The following is a 20,152-nucleotide window of genomic DNA, read 5'->3' as shown; positions in this document are numbered from 1 at the left end:
GCTGTGGCGTGGGTATTTAAGTATTTTACCAGTATTGAGGTCGTAACCAGGAGCCTTGTCAGAATGGAGATTCTTGGTGATTATTGATTTTAGTTCTGATGGTTTGAACTTCTGCAATGGGAAGTCAAGTTGTACGAAAAGGAATAATGTTTTTGACTATTTAATTTTTTTTTTAAGAGGTTGGCGGCCTCTTTTAACCTTGCATTTGCCCGTCCACATAGACTAAGCGCCCGTGCGTGGATCGTTTACAGCAAAGCAAGGAGTGAGCCGGTACAGTACAAAGGTGAACTGTACTGATAAAATGTTATCGGCAGTGACCAGATCCGAACCCACGACACTACTGCCTTGGGCCCGAAGTCCATGACGCTACCGACTGAGCCACCGACTCACTAATACAATGTCAAAGCTTGAATTTCTACCAGATCATTTCAAAAGAGCACAATTGATAGTCATTCCGAAACCTGGGAAGCCTCTTGACCAGGTAAGCTCATATACCGACCTATAAGTTTTTTTACCAGTAAAGTCTATTTAAAAAACTTCTTCTGAAAAGGATACGAGTTACAAGACCTAATTGGCGAAGATTTGATTCCTGCACATCAGCTAGTTTGGTTTCAGACAGAAACACAGTACCATAGAACAGGTTCACTAAGTTGTTGACGTGAATGTATGGAAAATAAAAAAATTTGCTCAGCTGCCTTCTTGGATGTTAGCCAGGCATTCGATAAAGTGTGGCATGTTGGCTTGTTATATAAAGTGAAAATGTTTTTATTACATTCAATTTTTACCATTTTAAAATCCTACCTTCAAAACAGGAATTTCCAAATTAAATATCAAGATGTCCTCACTGACTTACATCCAATTGAATCTGGGATTCTTAAAGGAAGTGTCCTCGGGCCGTTTTTGTATATTCTCTACACACATCAGACCTTCCAGAAAATGAGTTGGTAGAAATTTCTACATTTGCGGATGATACTGCAAGTTTGTTTGTTCATCGTGATCCATTTCAAGCTTCTCTAAATTTACAGCAAAATCTGAACATAATTAGGCCTACTGATTGGTTTAAAACACGGAGGTTAAAAATTAATGAAACTAAATCAGTCCACATTTCTTAACTCCTAATCAAAATTTTTGTCCTCCTGTCACAATAAAAAACACCCAACTTCCCGAAGTAACTGAGGTTAAATATACTTAGGTATCCATTTAGATAGGAAATTAACTTGGAAAACTCACATTTGGAGAAAACGGCAACAACTAAATTTAAAATCTAATCAGTTAAATTTTGGCTCATCGGAAGAAAATCAAAATTCCGAAAAGTCTAGAAAATAAATTATTGCTATATAAAACGATATTGAAACCAATAATGGACATATGGAGTGCAACTATGGGGCTCGGCGACTTGGCGAGTACTTCTAATATAGAAATTATCCAAAGAAACCCATGGTGGAAGGAAAACGTTTTCCTTCCACCATGAAAGTTACCAAATCGACAATGCTGAGGAAGATAACAAATGCACCTTGGTATGTCACGAATAACACACTACATCAAGACCTTAAGATGCCTACAGTTAAAGGACGAAATCATGACCTTAAGTGAACGATATATTACGAAATTAGAATCTCATCAAAATCATTTAGCATTGAACTTACTAAACAACACGGATACAATTTACAGACTTAAGAGGCCATCAATTCTGGACCTGCCCTTCAGATTTTTGTTAAGTGTTTTATTGAAAAAATTGTTGTTGACAGTGCTTAACATAGCTATTTTTAATGCTCAAAAGTTAATTCGTTGTATTAAATGGCATTTACTTATTGTTCAACATATTATAGAACAGATTGTAAAGTAAAAAAAAATCAAAATAATTCTTAGTAATAATTAAAAATTGTTTTGTATAATATCTCATTTTCAACTCTCATTTTGTCCGTATAAAAAACTGCAGCTAAAATAAAAATTGTGCGGTCTGGACTGGAGTGGAAGAGTGGAAACACGTCGTGCTGCTGGTTGTCTCGCTCTCGTTGGCTGAAAGTCTGTGCCCTCCTCCCCTCCTCCTACTAGCTAGTGTCGTCTTCGTCTAGGCCGTCTAGCCGTCTCGTCTAGTAGGCCAAACGCATTCAGTGTTGCCAATTGCGGGGAAAATCCTCGTTTTTCGAGGATTTCCAGACCCTGCGAGGATTTATGCGAGGATTCAGATTTTGCGAGTATTTTCGAGGATTTTCAGGTAAAGCACCAAGGATTTTTCTGATAATCGAGTATTCTCAGTGCCTAGGTCTCTTTAAAAATATATTGAAAATCCCTCTGAATCTAAGCATTGAATGAACAGCGTCCGCAACTGGAAAAAGTCAATTATCAATGAATCAACCAATCAAGATCTAAGAACGAACAAGTAGATGAAGAAGAAGACAATGAAATGAGGGTGAACTTAGAACTAACTGCCGAACTGGAAACTGGACTGAAGTGAGGTGAATAGAAGTAATGCTATGCTCAGCTCCAGCTGTCGCTGTCAGCTCAGCTGAGCTGTGTGCTATAAGCCTGTAATTATGAAGTAAATGTGAATTCGAATTGAACTATTGAGGATATTACTGGGGCCGATATGTGTTTAACAATAAACTACCACACCTTTTTAGCATTTTCACCTGTACAGAAACTTGTTGTTTGTTGGTTGCCTTCAGTTCAAATTTCCTTTCACTTAGGCCTACGTAGTAGAACCTAACAAATTATGATTTATTACTCAGCTGTTCATGATGATTGGACTTTAAATCAATTATCCTGGCTGATGAAATATTAGTCAGTACAAAGTTACACAGATCACCTCACACCATTCTACACTCATCTTTCACTCAAATTTGGGTAAAAATACGTACCTAAATGGCGACCCCGTCTCAATAATTTAGAATTTGTTAATTTTCAAAGTTAATAACAAATATTATTATTATTATAAGTATTATGTAATGTATAATGTATTTTTTCAGGTACCGTATAAACACAGGGGTTTTTCTTATTTGTATAGTATTAAGACACGACCCGGCCACGGCCACCTATAATGCGTGATTACGAGCTTACCTAAATTATAATACAAAAAAAGTTTATGATTTATTAAAGAATTTTGACGTCGACATCAGCACACCCACAAATTAACCAATATTAACTACTTTGTTCAGATTTGACAAAAGGGTCAGGGCTCAGGGGCTCAGGGATGGAAAACATACTTTTACCATTGATTATAATACATGCGTTAAATCATAGATAGGCCTAAATATATTCCATTGTGTTGATTGGTCTATGGCTAGGCTAGACCAATATTCACTCATACTATTTACCAGAGCCCATGGTGGAATGAAAAAATGTTTTTTCCTTCCACCATGACCAGAGCCCCTAATTTTTAAAGTACGATAGGTTAATGCATCTTTGTTTGGTTATTTGCACCTCTATTAAAAAAAGAATAGGTGGAAACGTATATTATCATGTAAATATGGGGAAATTTCAAATTATTTTAATCTTTAGATGCTATCGAGGATTTTGCGAGTAATTTTAGAATCCTTGCGAGGAAAATCGAGGATTTCCGTCGTTCCATGCGGGGAAAACCAAAGAGGTCGGTTGGCAACACTGAACGCATTACGCAAACGGCCAAAGCCAAAGCCATTAAAGCCAAAGTCAATGGTGGTAGCTCTATCAAGCTGTGTGTGACTGTGAATTCGAATTAGTCAACCCTAACCTCAAACCCCAACCATGATGTTTTGAGGTTAGATCGTAGTTTCTTATATTATCTTGATTACATCAAGTAAATATTGAACATGTCTTCGAACTTTTTCATTCGTAAGTCCAAGCAAAATTCTAAACGAAAATCTTTTGATTCAAAAAATTCTGTCTCCAAGAAAAACAAGGTAAACGCTCAAGATAAATCAAATGGCAAGGAAATAGATAGTGATGAAATATCAAGTGATGAAGAGGACCTCAAACGTAATTCTGATGTAGAATCCGATGAAAACTTAGTTAGTGCGCAAGAAAAGAAGGTATTATTGGCAAAAAAGTACTTGGAAGAAATCGAAAGAGAAGAAAAGGAGAGGTTAGAGACTGGAGATGTTCGGAGGGGTGTTACCAATAGATTAAGGGAAGACCTCTTAGACCAAGCTGGGAAGTTAACGAAAAAAGTAGCTGATAAGCTTTTGAAACCAGAAGATAGTGACATATTTGTCTTACGTTGCAAAGAACACAAACTATCAATTACTTGTATTGCCACTTCCTATGATAGCACACATATTTTCAGTGCTTCTAAAGATGCAAACATTGTCAAGTGGGATTTGAGCGAGAGAAGAAAAGTTGGAGTAATATTGAGCAAACACTTGGAGAAAGATGAAAATCGTAAGCAGTTTTCTCATAATTCTTCAATCCTTAGTTTAGCTGTGTCGTACAATGGCAAATATCTTGCTTCAAGTGATGAAAGTACCATTATAAGAATTTGGGATACATGTACTTTGGTACATAGACATTCATTCACAGGGCATCGCAGCCGTGTTACTGGGTTAGCGTTTTGTTCAGAAACAAATAACTTGTACAGCTGTTCTAAGGATCGTTCTGTAAGAATCTGGAATTTGGATGAGATGTCTTTTGTGGAGACACTATTTGGGCATCAGTGTGGTGTCACTGATATAGATGTATTATCAAAAGATAGAGCTATAACATCTGGTGGAACCGATAATACATTGAGAGTGTGGAAAGTCCAAGAAGAATCTCAACTTATTTTCAACGGCCACTTAAAAAGTATTGATAGAGTGAGAAGACTTGACCAACAACATTTTCTATCATGTGGAGAAGATGGTCAAGTGTGTCTATGGGGAATCCTAAAAAAGAAACCCCTTTGTATCATTCCTGAAGCACATGGACTGGATGATTCAAATAATCAGCCAAATTGGATATCAAGTATATCATGCCTCCCGAATTCTGATTTGATTGTTTCTGGGGCCAATGATGGTCATCTTCGATTTTGGAAGTGTGAAGAAAATTTCAGAAGTGTTCTTTCACTTTTTTCTTTCCCTGTAATAGGGTTCATTAACAGCATTACATTTGCCGGTGGAGGAAAATATTTAGTCTTAGGTGTAGGTCAGGAACATCGATTGGGAAGATGGTATAAAGAAAGCACAGCTAAAAATTCAGTTGTTGTTATTCTTCTAAAGTCAAGATAGGCTAATATTTGTCTTGTGAAACGGAGCAAAGCATCTAAGGTAACATAAATTTGAATTTCAAAGATTATTTCAAAGATACTTAACATTGGTAGCCTAAACCTAATGTTAAGTAGGCCTAGGCCTACCAATTAAAAACAAATTAACTTAAACTTAAAAAAGTTGACGGAACTACAATGACTAAACTACTGTAAGTTAACCTGTTAACCCTTAAGTGGCAGTGCGACTATAAACTTAATAGTCACGGTACAGTACCGGCGTTTTGTGTCTGCAGTGGCAGCGACTATAATAGTCACGTTTTGTAGGCCTATGGGTTTTTAACTCGGTACTTTCCTGTTAAAGGGAACATTCTATCTGGATTTTTTTCTCGATGTATCGATATTTTTATTTTTCTTTACGATTCATTACAAATTGACAGCTGATGTTGTTTAGGCTAAAAATATACTATTATATGGATTAAGAAATGAACTGTTCCAAACTGACCTAACATAACCAACCAAACTTGCTGTGTCATTTAAAAATTCTGTTAGATAACAGAAAAGGCAAGTGGAGAATATTAAACAGAATTGTTAAATGTTACAGCAAGTTTGGTTAGTTTTGTTAGGTTAGTTTAGAACAGTTTCATTTCAATATTTTTTTTTAATTACTGTTTGTTGATACTGAACAATATTTATTTAGGTATCGTAGTTGTCAGGTGATAGGTTTCAATTCGTTAATATCGATATATCGAGAAAAAAACCGTCGATAATAATAAATGTTCCCTTTAACAGGAAAGAAATAAAATGGTTAAAAATGATTGTAAAACTAAATATTGTCCACCAATTGGCTGTTTTCACACTGCACGACACGGCTTCGTTACAACACAGATACGGCGCCGACACCCACACGACAAATCGGTAAGGCATTTCACACTACGTCAACGGCAACTGGACGATTCTGGCCGTCGGTTGAGAACCCACCTCATTTTGCACTTGGCAGCATAGCACAATGGCTGATTACAACAGAAGATTGTTTCTTATATTTATTATATCTGCGGCGTAAAAATAGAAGTCGAAATAGACATGTTTTGATTGTCCCATTAATAAAACGTTCGCTATTTGGATGGCTTCTTCTAAAAAACATTAATTGATAAACTAGTGACAACCCCTACCAAATTTTTTGCCACATTTTAGAGTAGGCCTATTCAGAATGTGTATGTGCAGTTTCTTAAAACTTTTTTTTCTTTTTTACGTCTACCCTACATATTAATGTAGGTACGTGAGTAGACTAGCAGCAAACCCGGCATTGCCTGGGTCAAAATAAAGTTCACAATAAATAATGGTAATAAAATATGTTTCTTGATTTGAGTAGCTTATAGGCCTAATACAGTAATCTTGAACTTAACCGATTCAAACGATCAATATCTTAAATCAAAGCCTTTATTTTTAGGAGTATTTTAAGATCAAGACATAAAATAACTAAAATAAAAATGGAGTTGCGGATCATTTGATTGTGGATAAGTCCTAAAAAATTTATTATTATTTTTGATTTGTGATTCAGCATTGTGCTAAAGGTACATCCGATCTTAATGATCAATAATTAAAATGAAAGATTCTATTTCACTGAAAGTTCTTAGACCAAAACGTACGCGGTAATGTAAATAGCACTGGTGAAATACATCTTAAATAGAAGTAAAAATCTGAAAAAATAAAATTTATGTTTTTTGGTCAAGTGAGTGGATAAGTGAATGGTGATGCTTGATGGCAAATCTGTGCGTGCATACCATTAATTTAAGACCACAATTATGAAAATTGGTCATGCAGAAGAGCCGACCGACTCGGAAAAGAAAAACCAAATTTTTAATATCTATATAGCCTATATCAGTGGAATTCATTGGTTTCAGTAACATTTTCTGTAGGCATAGCACAAAACTGTACGATGTGTATATCAGCTTGGTCAATTAATTGAAACCTGATGTCAAATATACTAAACTGTAAAATGTGCATGAAATTAACGATTATAACATCAACTTATCAAGTTTTATAATGGCCTAGATTAAAAAAAAAACAATTTTTTTGTCCCAGGCACGAGCCTGGAATTGTTTTTCACATTACTTCAGGCTATACCTAAGGTTTGCGGCAATAACACTTAGACAAAATCCTTTGGTTATTTCGTGGGATTTGAACCCGGAACCTCAGGGACTGACGTCCCGTGCTCTAATCACTAGACCAGCTCGCTCCCCGACTATAGTGATATGCTATATTTAAATGTAGAGTTTTTATTTATTTCTGTATTTTTTTGCTGAGTCTAATGCATGTTTATTTGAGGTGATTTTCAATGACTTGAGACGACACAAAATATTGTATAGCCTAAAGAGAATCAATATTTGAACATGATGATATGTTACTACGTAACATTTTTTAGACTGTATTTCATATCAAACGTTTTATACATAGTAAATATACTATAGTTTTGATAGTATTGATCGAAACTCAATTTTTTCCTAACTTAGTGCGGGCAGGCAGTGGTTGGGAGGCGCCCCTGGGCATATGCCATGTCTGCCCATTCATAAAAGCCTCCTGTGTACCAGTACAGGTCTGATTAAAAATATATCGCTAATTTAGTAGGGTTGAACAACATAAAAACTGTAGACGAAAAGAATTTCAGGACGAAGTGACCCCTCTCCCCACTCCACATGGAAAGAGGATCGGCCGTGATGTCAAAATTTCGGTAGATTTATTTCATGGGGAGGACAAGTCGTTGGTAGGTCTTCCCATCGCACCCCTGGGAGATTATGGCAGGAATACAGGATTTGGTAGGACCTGATAGCAAAATACTTTGTTTAAGCTTTTTTCTAAATCAATCTATTTTCGGTCTGTATTTGATTTTTAATAGTTTTTACTTTCTCCCCCTATACATAGTATATGGATAAAGTATTGTTTTCGTCAGAATTTTCTACCTAATTTGAGTTTTGAGTGGATATAAGTTATCCGTTTTGGGTCCCCCCTGAACCCAAAAAGTGGTTTTTGAAGTGATGTCTAGGTGTGTGTGTGTGTGTGGATGTGTACAGAGCTACAGACCACGCCTGTAATCCGATTTTGATTAAATTTGGCATAGAGGTACTAATCCATGGTATCTCCAGTTTTTTTTTTCATTTTTTCAAAATTTAGATTTTTAATGGTAATTTTTTTGTCCGATTTTTACCCTGAAGCATAACTTTTTCATGAAAAACAACCACAATCATTTTAAAAGTAGATTAAATTAGGCTACCTATAATATAATATAAGACCAAAATGACAATAGTTATTACAGTCCTAATAGTTTCCAAGATTGAGTTCTGCAAATAATGATTAAAATTGCCAAATTTCAAACCTTTTTGAAGTTTGACCAATTTTTACCCTGAAGCATCTCTTTTTCACTGCAACAACCATAACTATTTTTAAAGTACATTTAATTACCTACAACTTAAGACCAAATTGGTTTTAAGCCAAACAGCTTGCGAGATAAGGCTCTTCAAAGCTCATCAAATCTTCCATCAATGCTTTACTAGACGGTATGAAATTGCGACAAAAAGTTTAAAAAGCAGGCCGCCTACCCTTATGATTATATTGGAATTCCCCCAAACATCCTGCACCGCTTTTGTGGTATTGTTCCTTGCATAGAGACAAACAGTTTTTGCATTATAACTATGGGTCTCCCATACCTATTACTGTAGTGTTTAACGTGGATAGGCTGAAAAAAGAGTACAAGTGCTGAACATATATTTCATGAAAAACAATCACTATCATTTTAAAAGTAAATTAAATTACTAATTTTTTTTCTGTGATCCGGAAGGTCGTGGAGGTAGAAAATTTGGATTTAGCATCTCGGTACTATCACATACAACACAAAAAAAGAAACCTACTACCCCATTTCATGCAAGATAAAATGCACAAGGTTACTGGATTACTATAGAATAATAAAATTGTATTATCAGATGTTTATAAATGTTATACGGTAAGCTACAGTAGTCAACTTATATCTGTGTTTTCAGGTGATTAAAGGTGGATTGAAGAGGACTGACAAAGCAAGAAAAGAATTGTATCTTACTTTCATTTATGTAGGTTTGTAATTAATTTTATATTTTCTACAGTAAAAATGGTTGTATATATACTTTTTTAATGACCAATAAAAGTACCACCAATGTTACTGCTACTTTTTTGTTTTTCTCACTATGTTCTTAACTATTTGAGGTTAACAACAGCCAGCTTGTTTGTTTACCTAAAACATATGGGAATGGCGATGGCAATGAATTTATCAATGAAATCTATCCACTAGTGTGACGTCATGGATCCTGCAGCATGGCTTGTTTTTCTAGTGGGGCCTTGGGTAAACTCACCAACTAATTTTACAAGTTACTAATGGAATAAACAACTACTCACCTTTATTTAATTGGGTCAGCAGCTGGTAAAACAAATGGTGAAATAAAAAAAAACAAGCCTACGTATCCAATTACTTGACAATTTATAACTTTAGGGTTAAATTTTAATTTATTGTGAAGTAAAAATGTTGCCAAGATGTAAGATTGGTTTTTAAGGGCATAAATACTCTCCTAGGTAATGGTAATCAGTAAAAATATTACAATATTCTACAGGCATGGGTACCCTATGTGTCAACGCCCAGGGTGTCGGAAACTGGTCGCTGGCTGTGAAAATCCCTGTGGTGGGGAGACTAGATAGATTGACACCTTGTCTCAGAATTTCTCTAACTACTCATTAATATTTCTGTATTTATTCTAAACCACAAACCCAGTGTATGGTATACTATTTTTTTAATATTTCAAATTCAAGCTTATGTGTTGAAAATTCTATGTTTATCCATCCAACCCCAAGGAACTCTAGTTTTACAAAAAATCACAAACACCTTTTTCGAATTTGTGTAGTGCTCCCAGTCCCAAAACTAATTAATAATGCAAAATTTATGGTTAATACAAAGCCCAATGTACTTTTCACCACTTATCTGTGCTCCTGATGATTCCACCAATCAAATAATGAAACATACATGAGGCTTTGTATTCACACACTCCAAGAACCTAGCAAACATGAAGTATTTGCTTAACCTTTTTTCCAAAAAGTCTAAAACTATAAAATCTGTTAATTTAGTGGAAAATTATCACTTACACGTTTTGTTTTAATATTACGTAGGGCCTACAATTAATTCAATTCAATTGAAATATCTTTATTCGTTTTTATGTACATTGTACGATAAATAGTATCAAAATAATTACAATAAATAGTGTCAAAATAGTTCAACAAGATAAAAAACAGCAAAACATGAGGAATGGTTATAAAAACAACAAATACATTTTACAAATCTAGTTAGATAATTTCAACTATCGCTGACTGAGGGAGGTAAAAAAATCTTCAAAAGAAAAAATTGCAAAATTTATTAAAAACTCTTTCAATATTTTTTAAATTTGTTTGGATCTGTTTCTTTTTAGCGAATTTCCCATATAGGGAATAAGCTATTACCGTAGTACTCATGGTAAGACCTGGACGCGGGACCGATTTTTTTTTCGTTTTGAGGTCCCTAGAGGCCAAAAACACCATCCGTTCAAATCCTACTAATATTATAAATGAGAAAGTTTGGATGTATGGATGTATGGATGTATGTTTGTGACAAGTGAACGCGAAACATACTGGTCGGATTGGGCTGAAATGTGGCATGATGATAGCTCACATTCCCGATTAACATATAGGCATATTCTTATTTCAAAAATCCTTTCGGGCTCCGCCCCAGTGGCTCTGGAGTTTCCCATGTTAACCTTATGAGAAATGAAATTATTGAATCTTAACAGCTGTTTCAATTAAACAAGTTGGTTCTGTTCTGTGATGTTCAATAGCATTAAAGTTACAAAAATTACCAACAGGGTGCAGCACTATTATTTCTTTTACATTTATGACAACAGCTAATTTGCAACCAAAAGGTGAGTGAGAGTAGCGAACGAACTTCAACCTGGAGGCGAGTTAGCGTAGCGAACGAGCTAACCTGAAGGCAAGTGAGCGCAGCGAACGAGCTCCAACCTAAAGCTGAGTGAGCGTAGCGAACGAGCTCCAACCTAAAGGTGAGTGAGCGTAGCGAACGAGCTCCAACCTAAAGGTGAGTGAGCGTAGCGAACAAACTTCAACCAGGACGTGATTGAGCCATGCGAACGAGATAATCTTGAAAATTAAGAAGTTAAACGGGGCAAAGCCCGCGGGTTACAGCTAGTTCATATATATATATTTATATATATATGTGTCCGTCAACACGATAACTCGAGCAAAAATGATCCGATTTGGATGAAATTTGATACAAACGTGTAAACGTACGTTTATTTGAACGAGTTCGCGATCCAGCATGATCGGACCATGGGAACGGGGGTTTACGGGGTTTTATGGGGTAAAAATAGGTTTTTCCTATTTTTGACACAAAAAATTTAGCAATTTCTTTCCAAACCATTTTGTAGAGCTTAAAAAAACAAATAATTTAGTATACTGAAGCGTTATTATGCGCCTAATAGTTACGGAGAAAATTCCAAAAAATTGTAAATTTAAAATTCCCATGTTATTCTTATGGAGAATAAGTAAACTGTTGTAGTTTGCTTGTTTGTGAACATATTTTGATCAAATTTGGAAAATGTTTTTATTTCTCACTACCTATTCACATTTTACAAAAAAAAAAAATTTTACCCTCCCTGATGCAGCAAACCTAAGTACTTGTTAAACTAATTCTATTTAAATCAAGAATAAATGTTATATTTTTAAGTAGACATTTCAGTATAAATCCAATCAGTCAAATGGAAATTCGCTTAGTCTGCAGGTTTGCTGCGGCGGGGGTATTTATATTTTTTTGGAATATATTTTAAAAATCTATTACCTGCATAAGATGGTTTCTTTTCAAAAAAATTAGTCCTGTGTGGTTGTACATTTTCGTTCTTATTTCTTAAATTATAAGAATGGCATTTTTCTTTTGGTTCCGAATATAATTCTTGTTTTTTTGCAATTATTATTGATTCATATGTATACTGCCCGTAAACAGTAAAGATTTTTAGGTCCTTAAAATGTTCTTTAGCTGACTCATCACGCTGCAGCTAAGCATGATTCTAACCGCTCTTTTTTGCTCCTTTAAAATGCTATCTAGATTACATATTTTTGTTGAGCCGTAGAGTGCTATGCCAAACGAGATATGTGAATGCATACGTACAAAATATATATTTTTTAAAGTTTTTAAATGACAGTAAAAAGACATACTTGATAAAGCATGAATTCCGGAATTAATTTTACTTAAAATTTTGTGGACATGTTTATCCCAATTCAAGTGCTGATCTAGTGTTAAACCCAAAAAGTTGGTACTAATTTCTTCATCAATATTTTGTAAGTTATAGCTTAATGTTGTTGGCTCGTTCTGTCTTTTTGTTTTGTCTTAAAATTTATAAATTTAGTTTTTTGTAAATTCATCATCAAGTTATGGTTATTAAGAAAATTCCCGATACTCTCCAATTCAACATAAGCGAACATTTCTGTTTGCTCTATTGAGTTGGATGATATGACCAAATATGAGTCATCAGCATACAGACATACAGTTGAATTTTTAGCATTTATTAAAGAATCTTTCATTCCTCATAGATAGCACAAATAAAGCAGGGGCCCTAATATTGAGCCTTGTGGCACACCGAAAACTATTGGCTTATAAGTTGAGCATGATTTAATAATTCTATTGTAATTTGTCAAGTGAGTTATTTCTACGTAATGAGATCTTTCAGTGAGATATGACATAAACCAATTAAGAGATCGTTTTGCTACTCCTAGTCTTTGAAGTTTTTCAAGTAGAGTAGAATGCCTAACACTGTCGAATGCTATAGATAAGTCCATAAAAATACCAGTTGTACATTTTCCCTTATCAACCGACTCAGTTACAGTTTCAATAAAAGATACAGCAGCACTCACAACCGATCTTCCATTCCGAAATCCATGCTGATTATCATCTAAAAGATTAAATTGTTCTAAAAATTTGGAAAATTGAATGTATACTGCTTTTTCATATATCTTAGAGATAGCAGGGAGCACAGATATTGGTCGGTAGTTAGATACATTTGTCAAGTTATTTTTCTTATGTAAAGGTATTATTTTAGCTTGTTTTAATTTCCTAGGAAAAATTCCAGGCACAAAAGGAAATTTATTAAGTGGCATAGAATTTTACTAATGCTCCCTTTTACAGCCTTAATTACTGTTATAGGGATTTCATAATACCCACTAGAATATTTATTTTTCAAAGAATTCATGATTTTTTCCCACCTCCCTATATCAATTGGATTAAGTTCAAATTTTGGCTTTATACACATACTAGTTGTATCACAAAAATTAGCATTAAAATTTACATTAACAGGACTGTCCTTACTACTTAAATCTCTAACAGTGTTGGCAAAATGGTGATTAACCCTTTCAGTGCTATGAAACGATATATCGTTGTTTTAAAAATTCTCTAAGGGATATAGAGAGGAAGGTTATTAAAAAAAAATAGCAAAACGGCCATTGGTGACCTGCATGTTCATAGGATACACTAACATTAACAACCACTTAGCTAAAAGATTCGCCCAATCCGATGATTTTGAGGTGTATGTCTAAACCAAGGATTATGAACACCTCACTATGCCCCAGTGGTTGTAGTATATCGCTACAAACACACAGGTCACCAATTATTTGCCACACAGGACGGGATTCGAACCCGAGCAGACGAATGCCACTGGCCAAGTGACACACGCCCAAGCCTTCTCGGCTATCTGTGCTTGAAGACTGAGGAGTCAAAAACCGGTATTTAAGCTGACACCACCGATTGCGAACAGATAGCGCTACAGATGGTTGTTCAATGGGTTACTAGGTAGCAGCACCAGTTAGTCACGGACTATTTAGATGAAATCTTTTAGTTTAAACACAACAGTGATCATAAATGTGTTCCTGAGACTTTGCTGCAAAACATTAGTTTCCCTAAAATGGCTATATTACGATAACCTCGTCCAACTAAATCAAGGCTAAATTCAATATTACATTGTAAACTATATGTCTTTTTATTTTAGGAGATTTTGGTTTCAAATAATGCTATCAGAACATAAAAATGTATAGAAAAACCAGGAAAGTTATAACAAAAACTAAGTTTTATTTAATTTTTACTACAAATACCGGGATTTATCTTTCTTATATAAAATTTTCTTATTGTGTTATTATTCAAAATTAGCCAAATTAATAAAATAGTGACAACATGACAGTTAAAATTCAACAACAGGTAATGGAATTAAAAGACAAACAAAAATGTCTTACAAAATATGAATTATTGGCCTAGCACTGAAAGGGTTAAATATTTCAACAATTTTGTTTGGATCTGAAACAATTCCAGAATCATCTTTTAAAGTTATGTTATTGAAAGTCTTCCTCTCGTTTTCTCCAACATCAGAGTTTATAATATTCCAAACTGTTTTTTGAATATTAGCATTGACTTTATATAAAGTCAATAATATTAGTAGCTCTAGAAATTTTTTTGTTGAAATAATTATTTTTAGCTTGCCGAAGCTCACATTTATATTTTTTCTTTTCCTGATCCAAAAGCAATTTTAAATTTTTGTTTGTTTTTCTACGGTATTCTTTTGATAAATTTATGATGTACCTACGTTTATCTTCCAATTCTGAAGTTACCCAATTCTTTTTTTTTTCTTTTTTGTGATTAACAATTTAGGGAAAGCTAGATTAAAATAATAATTTAGTATGCTGTAAAATGCATCGTATTTTGACTCAACATTAGCATCATAAACATCAGTCCATGTTTCCTTTGAAAGTAAGTTTAAGAAAAGAATTATATTTTCAGGAGAAAATTTGCGCATTTCTTGTTTGATGGATTGATTGGTGTTTTTTATAGAGTGATTGAACTTAAGTTTTAATAATTGACCATCATGATCTGACAGAAATGTGTCAGACCTTCTACCTTTATACTGGAGGTTTTTATATTTTTTACTAAAAAGTTATCAATACATGTTTTTGAACTTTCCATTACTCTGGTTGGGAAATCAATGAGGTACCTTATATTATGTCATTTAAGTGTTTCTTTTAATAATCTATGTTTACTGTCATTTTTCAAAACATCAATAATTTAAATCACCAGCAACAATTAATTTATCACATTTATTGCTGAAGTAATCAAGTAAAACCCCTAATCTATCTGTAAAAATAGCTGCATCAGAATTATAGTTGAATAGATACAACTTCCGAATCGGAGAGGTATGGAGGGGTAGCGAGCAGTGGGGAGACTGCTGTTGCGGTGTTGCCGCGTTGTCGCGGACGGCCACTTCAACTTCATCACAGAGTATGCGCGCCAGGTACTTGTCAACAACGCGAACGCACGCAACTCAACGTTACGCTGTGTGCTTTAATTTCGTCTTATCTGTTGATATTTTCAGATATACCCTCTGGCCCACGGCATATACTGTATATATATCCGTAAACATCTGTTATAAACATCATTCATATCATCTTTGTTTTGATGAGTGGGTGGTCGCGTCATTTGATTCTGTGCAGTCTTGTGTCATCGCCCACAGTGTTCTGTTTTGATTTGTACATTGCTTGCCTATGTAAAAACTGTAGCTGAGTTGGGCAAACAGGTAAAGGACATATTTCCCTTTTTAAAAGAAAAACTTACGGATAAAACTCAAAATTTCGTGAAATAATATGTATAAAGCACTAAAATTCCTAGTATATTTGGAATGGAAAAATAATAGAAAAAATCATAAAAAGATGAATTGGTTTTATTTTAAAATTTGTTAAACACCATTTTTGTTTTTTAAACATAAACATTTATTTTGTAATTTTCTCTTTTTTTGCGCGGTAATATCACTACGCCTTAAATCTTTAAACATGTATAAATATTACTATCACTTTTAAACTAAACTGTCACCATAAAGTATTAATAGGTATTAGCTTTTTGCCTTATATATATGGAATGTACTATTCCAACATCAAAATGTTTGTTTTGGAGCTTAGGGGACTTCTGACTTCTGAACTGTCGCGGACAGTATACTGTTTTACTCGAAGTAGTCACTGTCATCTATTATAACACTGAAGGAACTGCACATGTGCGTGCGGGCGTGGAGATGCGGTGCGATATGGCAACAGCGCCTGTTGCTATGGAAACCGCGTCAGGCTCTCCTCGCTCTTATTGGTCTGGTAGCCAACCTGGCAGTTCTCCCTCTTACTCGAACGTCAGATCGCCCCACCACGCCGATACGGAAGTTGTATCTATTCAAGTATAGGTGATCTGTAAAGACCTATGATGATAAATTTTTGTTTATTAACCTTCCAAGTGCAAGCACAAAATTCAAACTGCATTTCTTCTAGCAATGAATTAGATAAAGAATCTGGCACAGTCACCTTCTGCAACTCAAACCCCTCTTTTGCTAGAATAATGACCCCGCCCTTAGACTTTCCCCCCCCCATTGAAAAATGAGATTTTGTGTTATAATAATCTATATTTAATCTTTTAATTTCCTCGTCTTTCATATCATGTTCTGATAAAATTACTGTGTGAGGTTCTATTTCATTTAAAATTGCCTGAAGGGAGTTAATTCTTGAGGCTAGATGCTGTCTATTCTGGTGGAAAATTATAGTTACATTTTGCTTGGCTATTATTTTATTGGAGTAGACTTTTGGACCCTTGAGTTTAAAGTTGATTTAGGTGACTGAGTAAAACTTAAACTATTTTGTAGGCCTACATTTAATCCAACACTCACGGCACTAACATCACAACTCTGCTTTAGCGCCCCACTATATTTGAGGTCACCGGACACCACTGAAACTTCTTCAAACTGGCTTTTCATCGGGTCTGAACGTTGGCCAATGTTCCTTTTGCTGCAGTGGTTGCTGGAGTTGTGTGGACGATATTTTCAGGAGTTGGACTTGGGACAGTTGTTGAAGCTAGATCCATGGCTACGGAGTCTAGTTGTGATTGTGGTGCTGGAGACTGATTTAGCTTTTGATGGATGAGGTCTCTTATCCTACCTATGAAGTCTTCATGTGACATCCTATTCTTTAGTATTTGGGAAGAACTGTAGCAGTGTGACACAATAGTAACCTTAGCTTTGGTAATCTTCTGGAACATAATTATATTGTCTGTGAAGTGGTCCAGGTCTATTTTATCATGAATGCATCCGACAGGAGAGCAAATAAGATGTTTCAGCTTCTTCCTCTTAAAACTTATTGTCAGATCTCGAAACATGGTATTGTAGTCATTCTTGTACGGTTTAACAAAATACTGTGCCTTGGTGATGAGGCTGTATACAGCTGCGCCATTGTGGTTATTTTGCAGAGCTAAGTGACGGGTAAGACACAGGGATGGTTTAGGTCTCCCAAAACAAGTTCTGAACACAACAGCTACTCCAGCCGTCATGTTGCCTGAGTCATGCAAGTCTGCAGAAATGAAATACTATGAGCAAAGCCCACACATTTATTATGCCGATAACGTGTGATGAACTCGCCATATGTGCTTCTACCACACAGCTATAGAGGGGGTATAGTTATTAAACCGCTTGGCTACCTTCTCCTGCACACCTATAACTTCATGGTTTGATTCAGGAGAGAATATACAAGCCAATGCATCTCTTATTACAAAGCCCAACTTTTTTTGCCTCTGAAGATGACATTTAATCATTGGAGCAGTAGTTATTATCCCGTCCACATAGACTACCGGTACAGATCTGTGTTTGGAACGTTTAATTTGAGTGTTGTCTGATATACCTTAAAAATACTTGAAAATATCCCCGCCTCACCAAACCTGCAAACTAAGTGAATTTCCATTTTTCTGATTACCTGAAAGCACATAAAATACGTCAAATAATACTTATAATAATATATTTACACTTATACTGTTTACTCAGAAGATGGTAAATACATATAAAATATGGTAAGTGGTCTTATGTGAGTAGGGCCTAAACAGTATAAGTTAATTTCACATACAATGCTGATCATGAAGTTATTTTTCTGATTGGATTTTCACTAAAACATTTACTTCAACTTTATTTATTCCCTATTTCACAGAGCTTTTATTCTCTAGTGCTAAGTCCAACACGGCTCCCTTTGCCATCATGTACCGCAACGCTTATGGTGGAAGAAGAATCAGTGCCCTGGGCGATATGAATTCTCGCATAGTGCTCGGGTTCTTACCTGCTCGTCACAAAGTATGTTTCCGGCATGACATACCAGAGCTGAATTCACACGGTCATCCCATTAGCAAGTTTCCTCTGTACCTTACTTCTTTGTGCCTATTTGAATAACACTATATTTAATGAGTACCTAGGTTTGCTGCTACATGGAAGGAAACCTTTTTTTGTAAAATGTTAAGATTTTGTTAAGTAATTTGCCAAGTTTGAATAAAATTTATCCTTAAACAAGAAAACTACAACAGTTTAATTACTGTCCATAAGAATAACATAGGAATTCTAAATTAACAGTTTTTTGGAATTTTTTCCGCTGTTATTAAGCGCACAACACTTATGTTTTGAGGGACATAAAAATTAAAAGCCGGAGGAGAGGATGATGCATGTCTCCGTGATTGCGCAAGATGTTAACTATCCCTCCGCAGCCACTTGGGTCGTTCATGATTCAGCCGCGATCGGAGGAAACGAAGATGACGTCTCCACACTCTCGTAAGATGCTAACTGTTTCTCCGAGGCTAAAGGAGACGTTCATGATTCCACTGTTATCGGCGATGATGTCTCCGCGATCGCGCTACATGCTCACTGTTTTCCGCAACCATATGAGACACGCATTATTTCGCCGTGATAGCGCATGATGTTCACTATTTTGCAGTAAACATAGAAGATGTTCGCGATATCATCGTGATCGCGGCAGATGTCCACGATTTTACTGTGACCAAAGAAGACGCTTACAATTTTGCCGCTATTACAGATTATGTATAGATCGATTATAGTATTTCGATTAATATTATATTTTATATTAATTATTTCCAAAACCACCCGATTTTGATCATTAGTCCAAAGGTCAAAATATTTTACTCTACCCGAAAGAGATTTTATAGGGTAAGGCTGTCAAGAACTCAGAATTACCATACCTATTTGGGTCTTAAAATATTTAATAAGTTTCCTGTTGATTTTAGCTCTTTGTCTTTAAATGTATTCTAACAAACTGTTTAATTGATGCAAAATCAATCTAATGTACGATATGGATAATTTTTTAAATGTTAAATTCATAAACATGATCTAGATTTAAAAAATTAGCGTTTATTTTATATATTCTGTTTGACGAAATCCATTGTAATTTTGTAATTACTGAACGATGAATAAAATTGTCTATTTCTATTGAAAACTTTGACAAATTCTTTTTAAATGTCATCGGGTTCATCGGGGTAACTGGACTACGCTAATATCGATTGAGAATATCTCTTAGTAATCAATATTTTTAACTACCTACATCTTAAAAATGAAACTGTCATAATCTAACATAACTAACCAAACTTACTGACGATGAAAAAATCGATTGAAAGTTTACTAATCGAATTGTTAGTTTCAATCGATATTAGCGTAGCCCAGTTAAGAAAATGTACCCTGTCATTGTATTGGCTATTAGAATTTTGATGAAGTCATTGGTTAGGGTGTCAGAGGCCCTTAAGGCTACGGCCACACGGGCGTTTTTCACGCGGTAAAATGTAGCTTATTTTCACGCTGCTTGAATTCTCGCTGTTGTATGTCACACGTGCGTTTTTTTCACGCAGTAAAATGTAGCTTATTTTCATGCTAGTTGAAGTCCAGGAACGGGAAAATGCACTCTGAACCAGCAGTTGATTGACGAATTCACGTAATTATTTTGTATATCTTCCTAATGACCGAAATAGTATCCTTGTTTCTGACTAGTGAACAAGAAATATGAATGGTATATTAATGTTGGTACATTAAAATTATTTAATTTTGTTAACCTTTCATT

The 20,152-nt window shown here is 35.0% G+C and overlaps 1 protein-coding gene across 2 annotated transcripts; it reads left to right on the top strand.

Moving 5' to 3' along the window:
• The first annotated feature begins 3,640 nt into the window (after positions 1-3,640).
• Positions 3,641-9,344, top strand: LOC128983628 (U3 small nucleolar RNA-interacting protein 2). Of its 2 annotated transcripts, none has more exons than XM_054402991.1 (2): positions 3,641-4,359; positions 9,190-9,344. In XM_054402991.1, exons 1-2 carry the CDS (start codon positions 3,792-3,794, stop codon positions 9,195-9,197), a joined length of 576 nt encoding a protein of 191 aa, XP_054258966.1. In that variant the 5' UTR covers positions 3,641-3,791; the 3' UTR covers positions 9,198-9,344. The 2 variants fall into 2 exon arrangements, with proteins under 2 accessions (XP_054258966.1, XP_054258965.1); XM_054402990.1 differs by having other exon boundaries at positions 3,645-5,219.
• The last annotated feature ends 10,808 nt before the right edge of the window (positions 9,345-20,152 follow it).

The sequence above is a fragment of the Macrosteles quadrilineatus genome, unplaced genomic scaffold (genome assembly GCF_028750875.1).
Source record: "Macrosteles quadrilineatus isolate MER2022 unplaced genomic scaffold, UCM_ALF_1.0 Scaffold_1__1_contigs__length_201487025, whole genome shotgun sequence".
Lineage (NCBI taxonomy): Eukaryota > Metazoa > Arthropoda > Insecta > Hemiptera > Cicadellidae > Macrosteles > Macrosteles quadrilineatus.
This window is presented reverse-complemented; position numbering and strand designations above follow the sequence as displayed.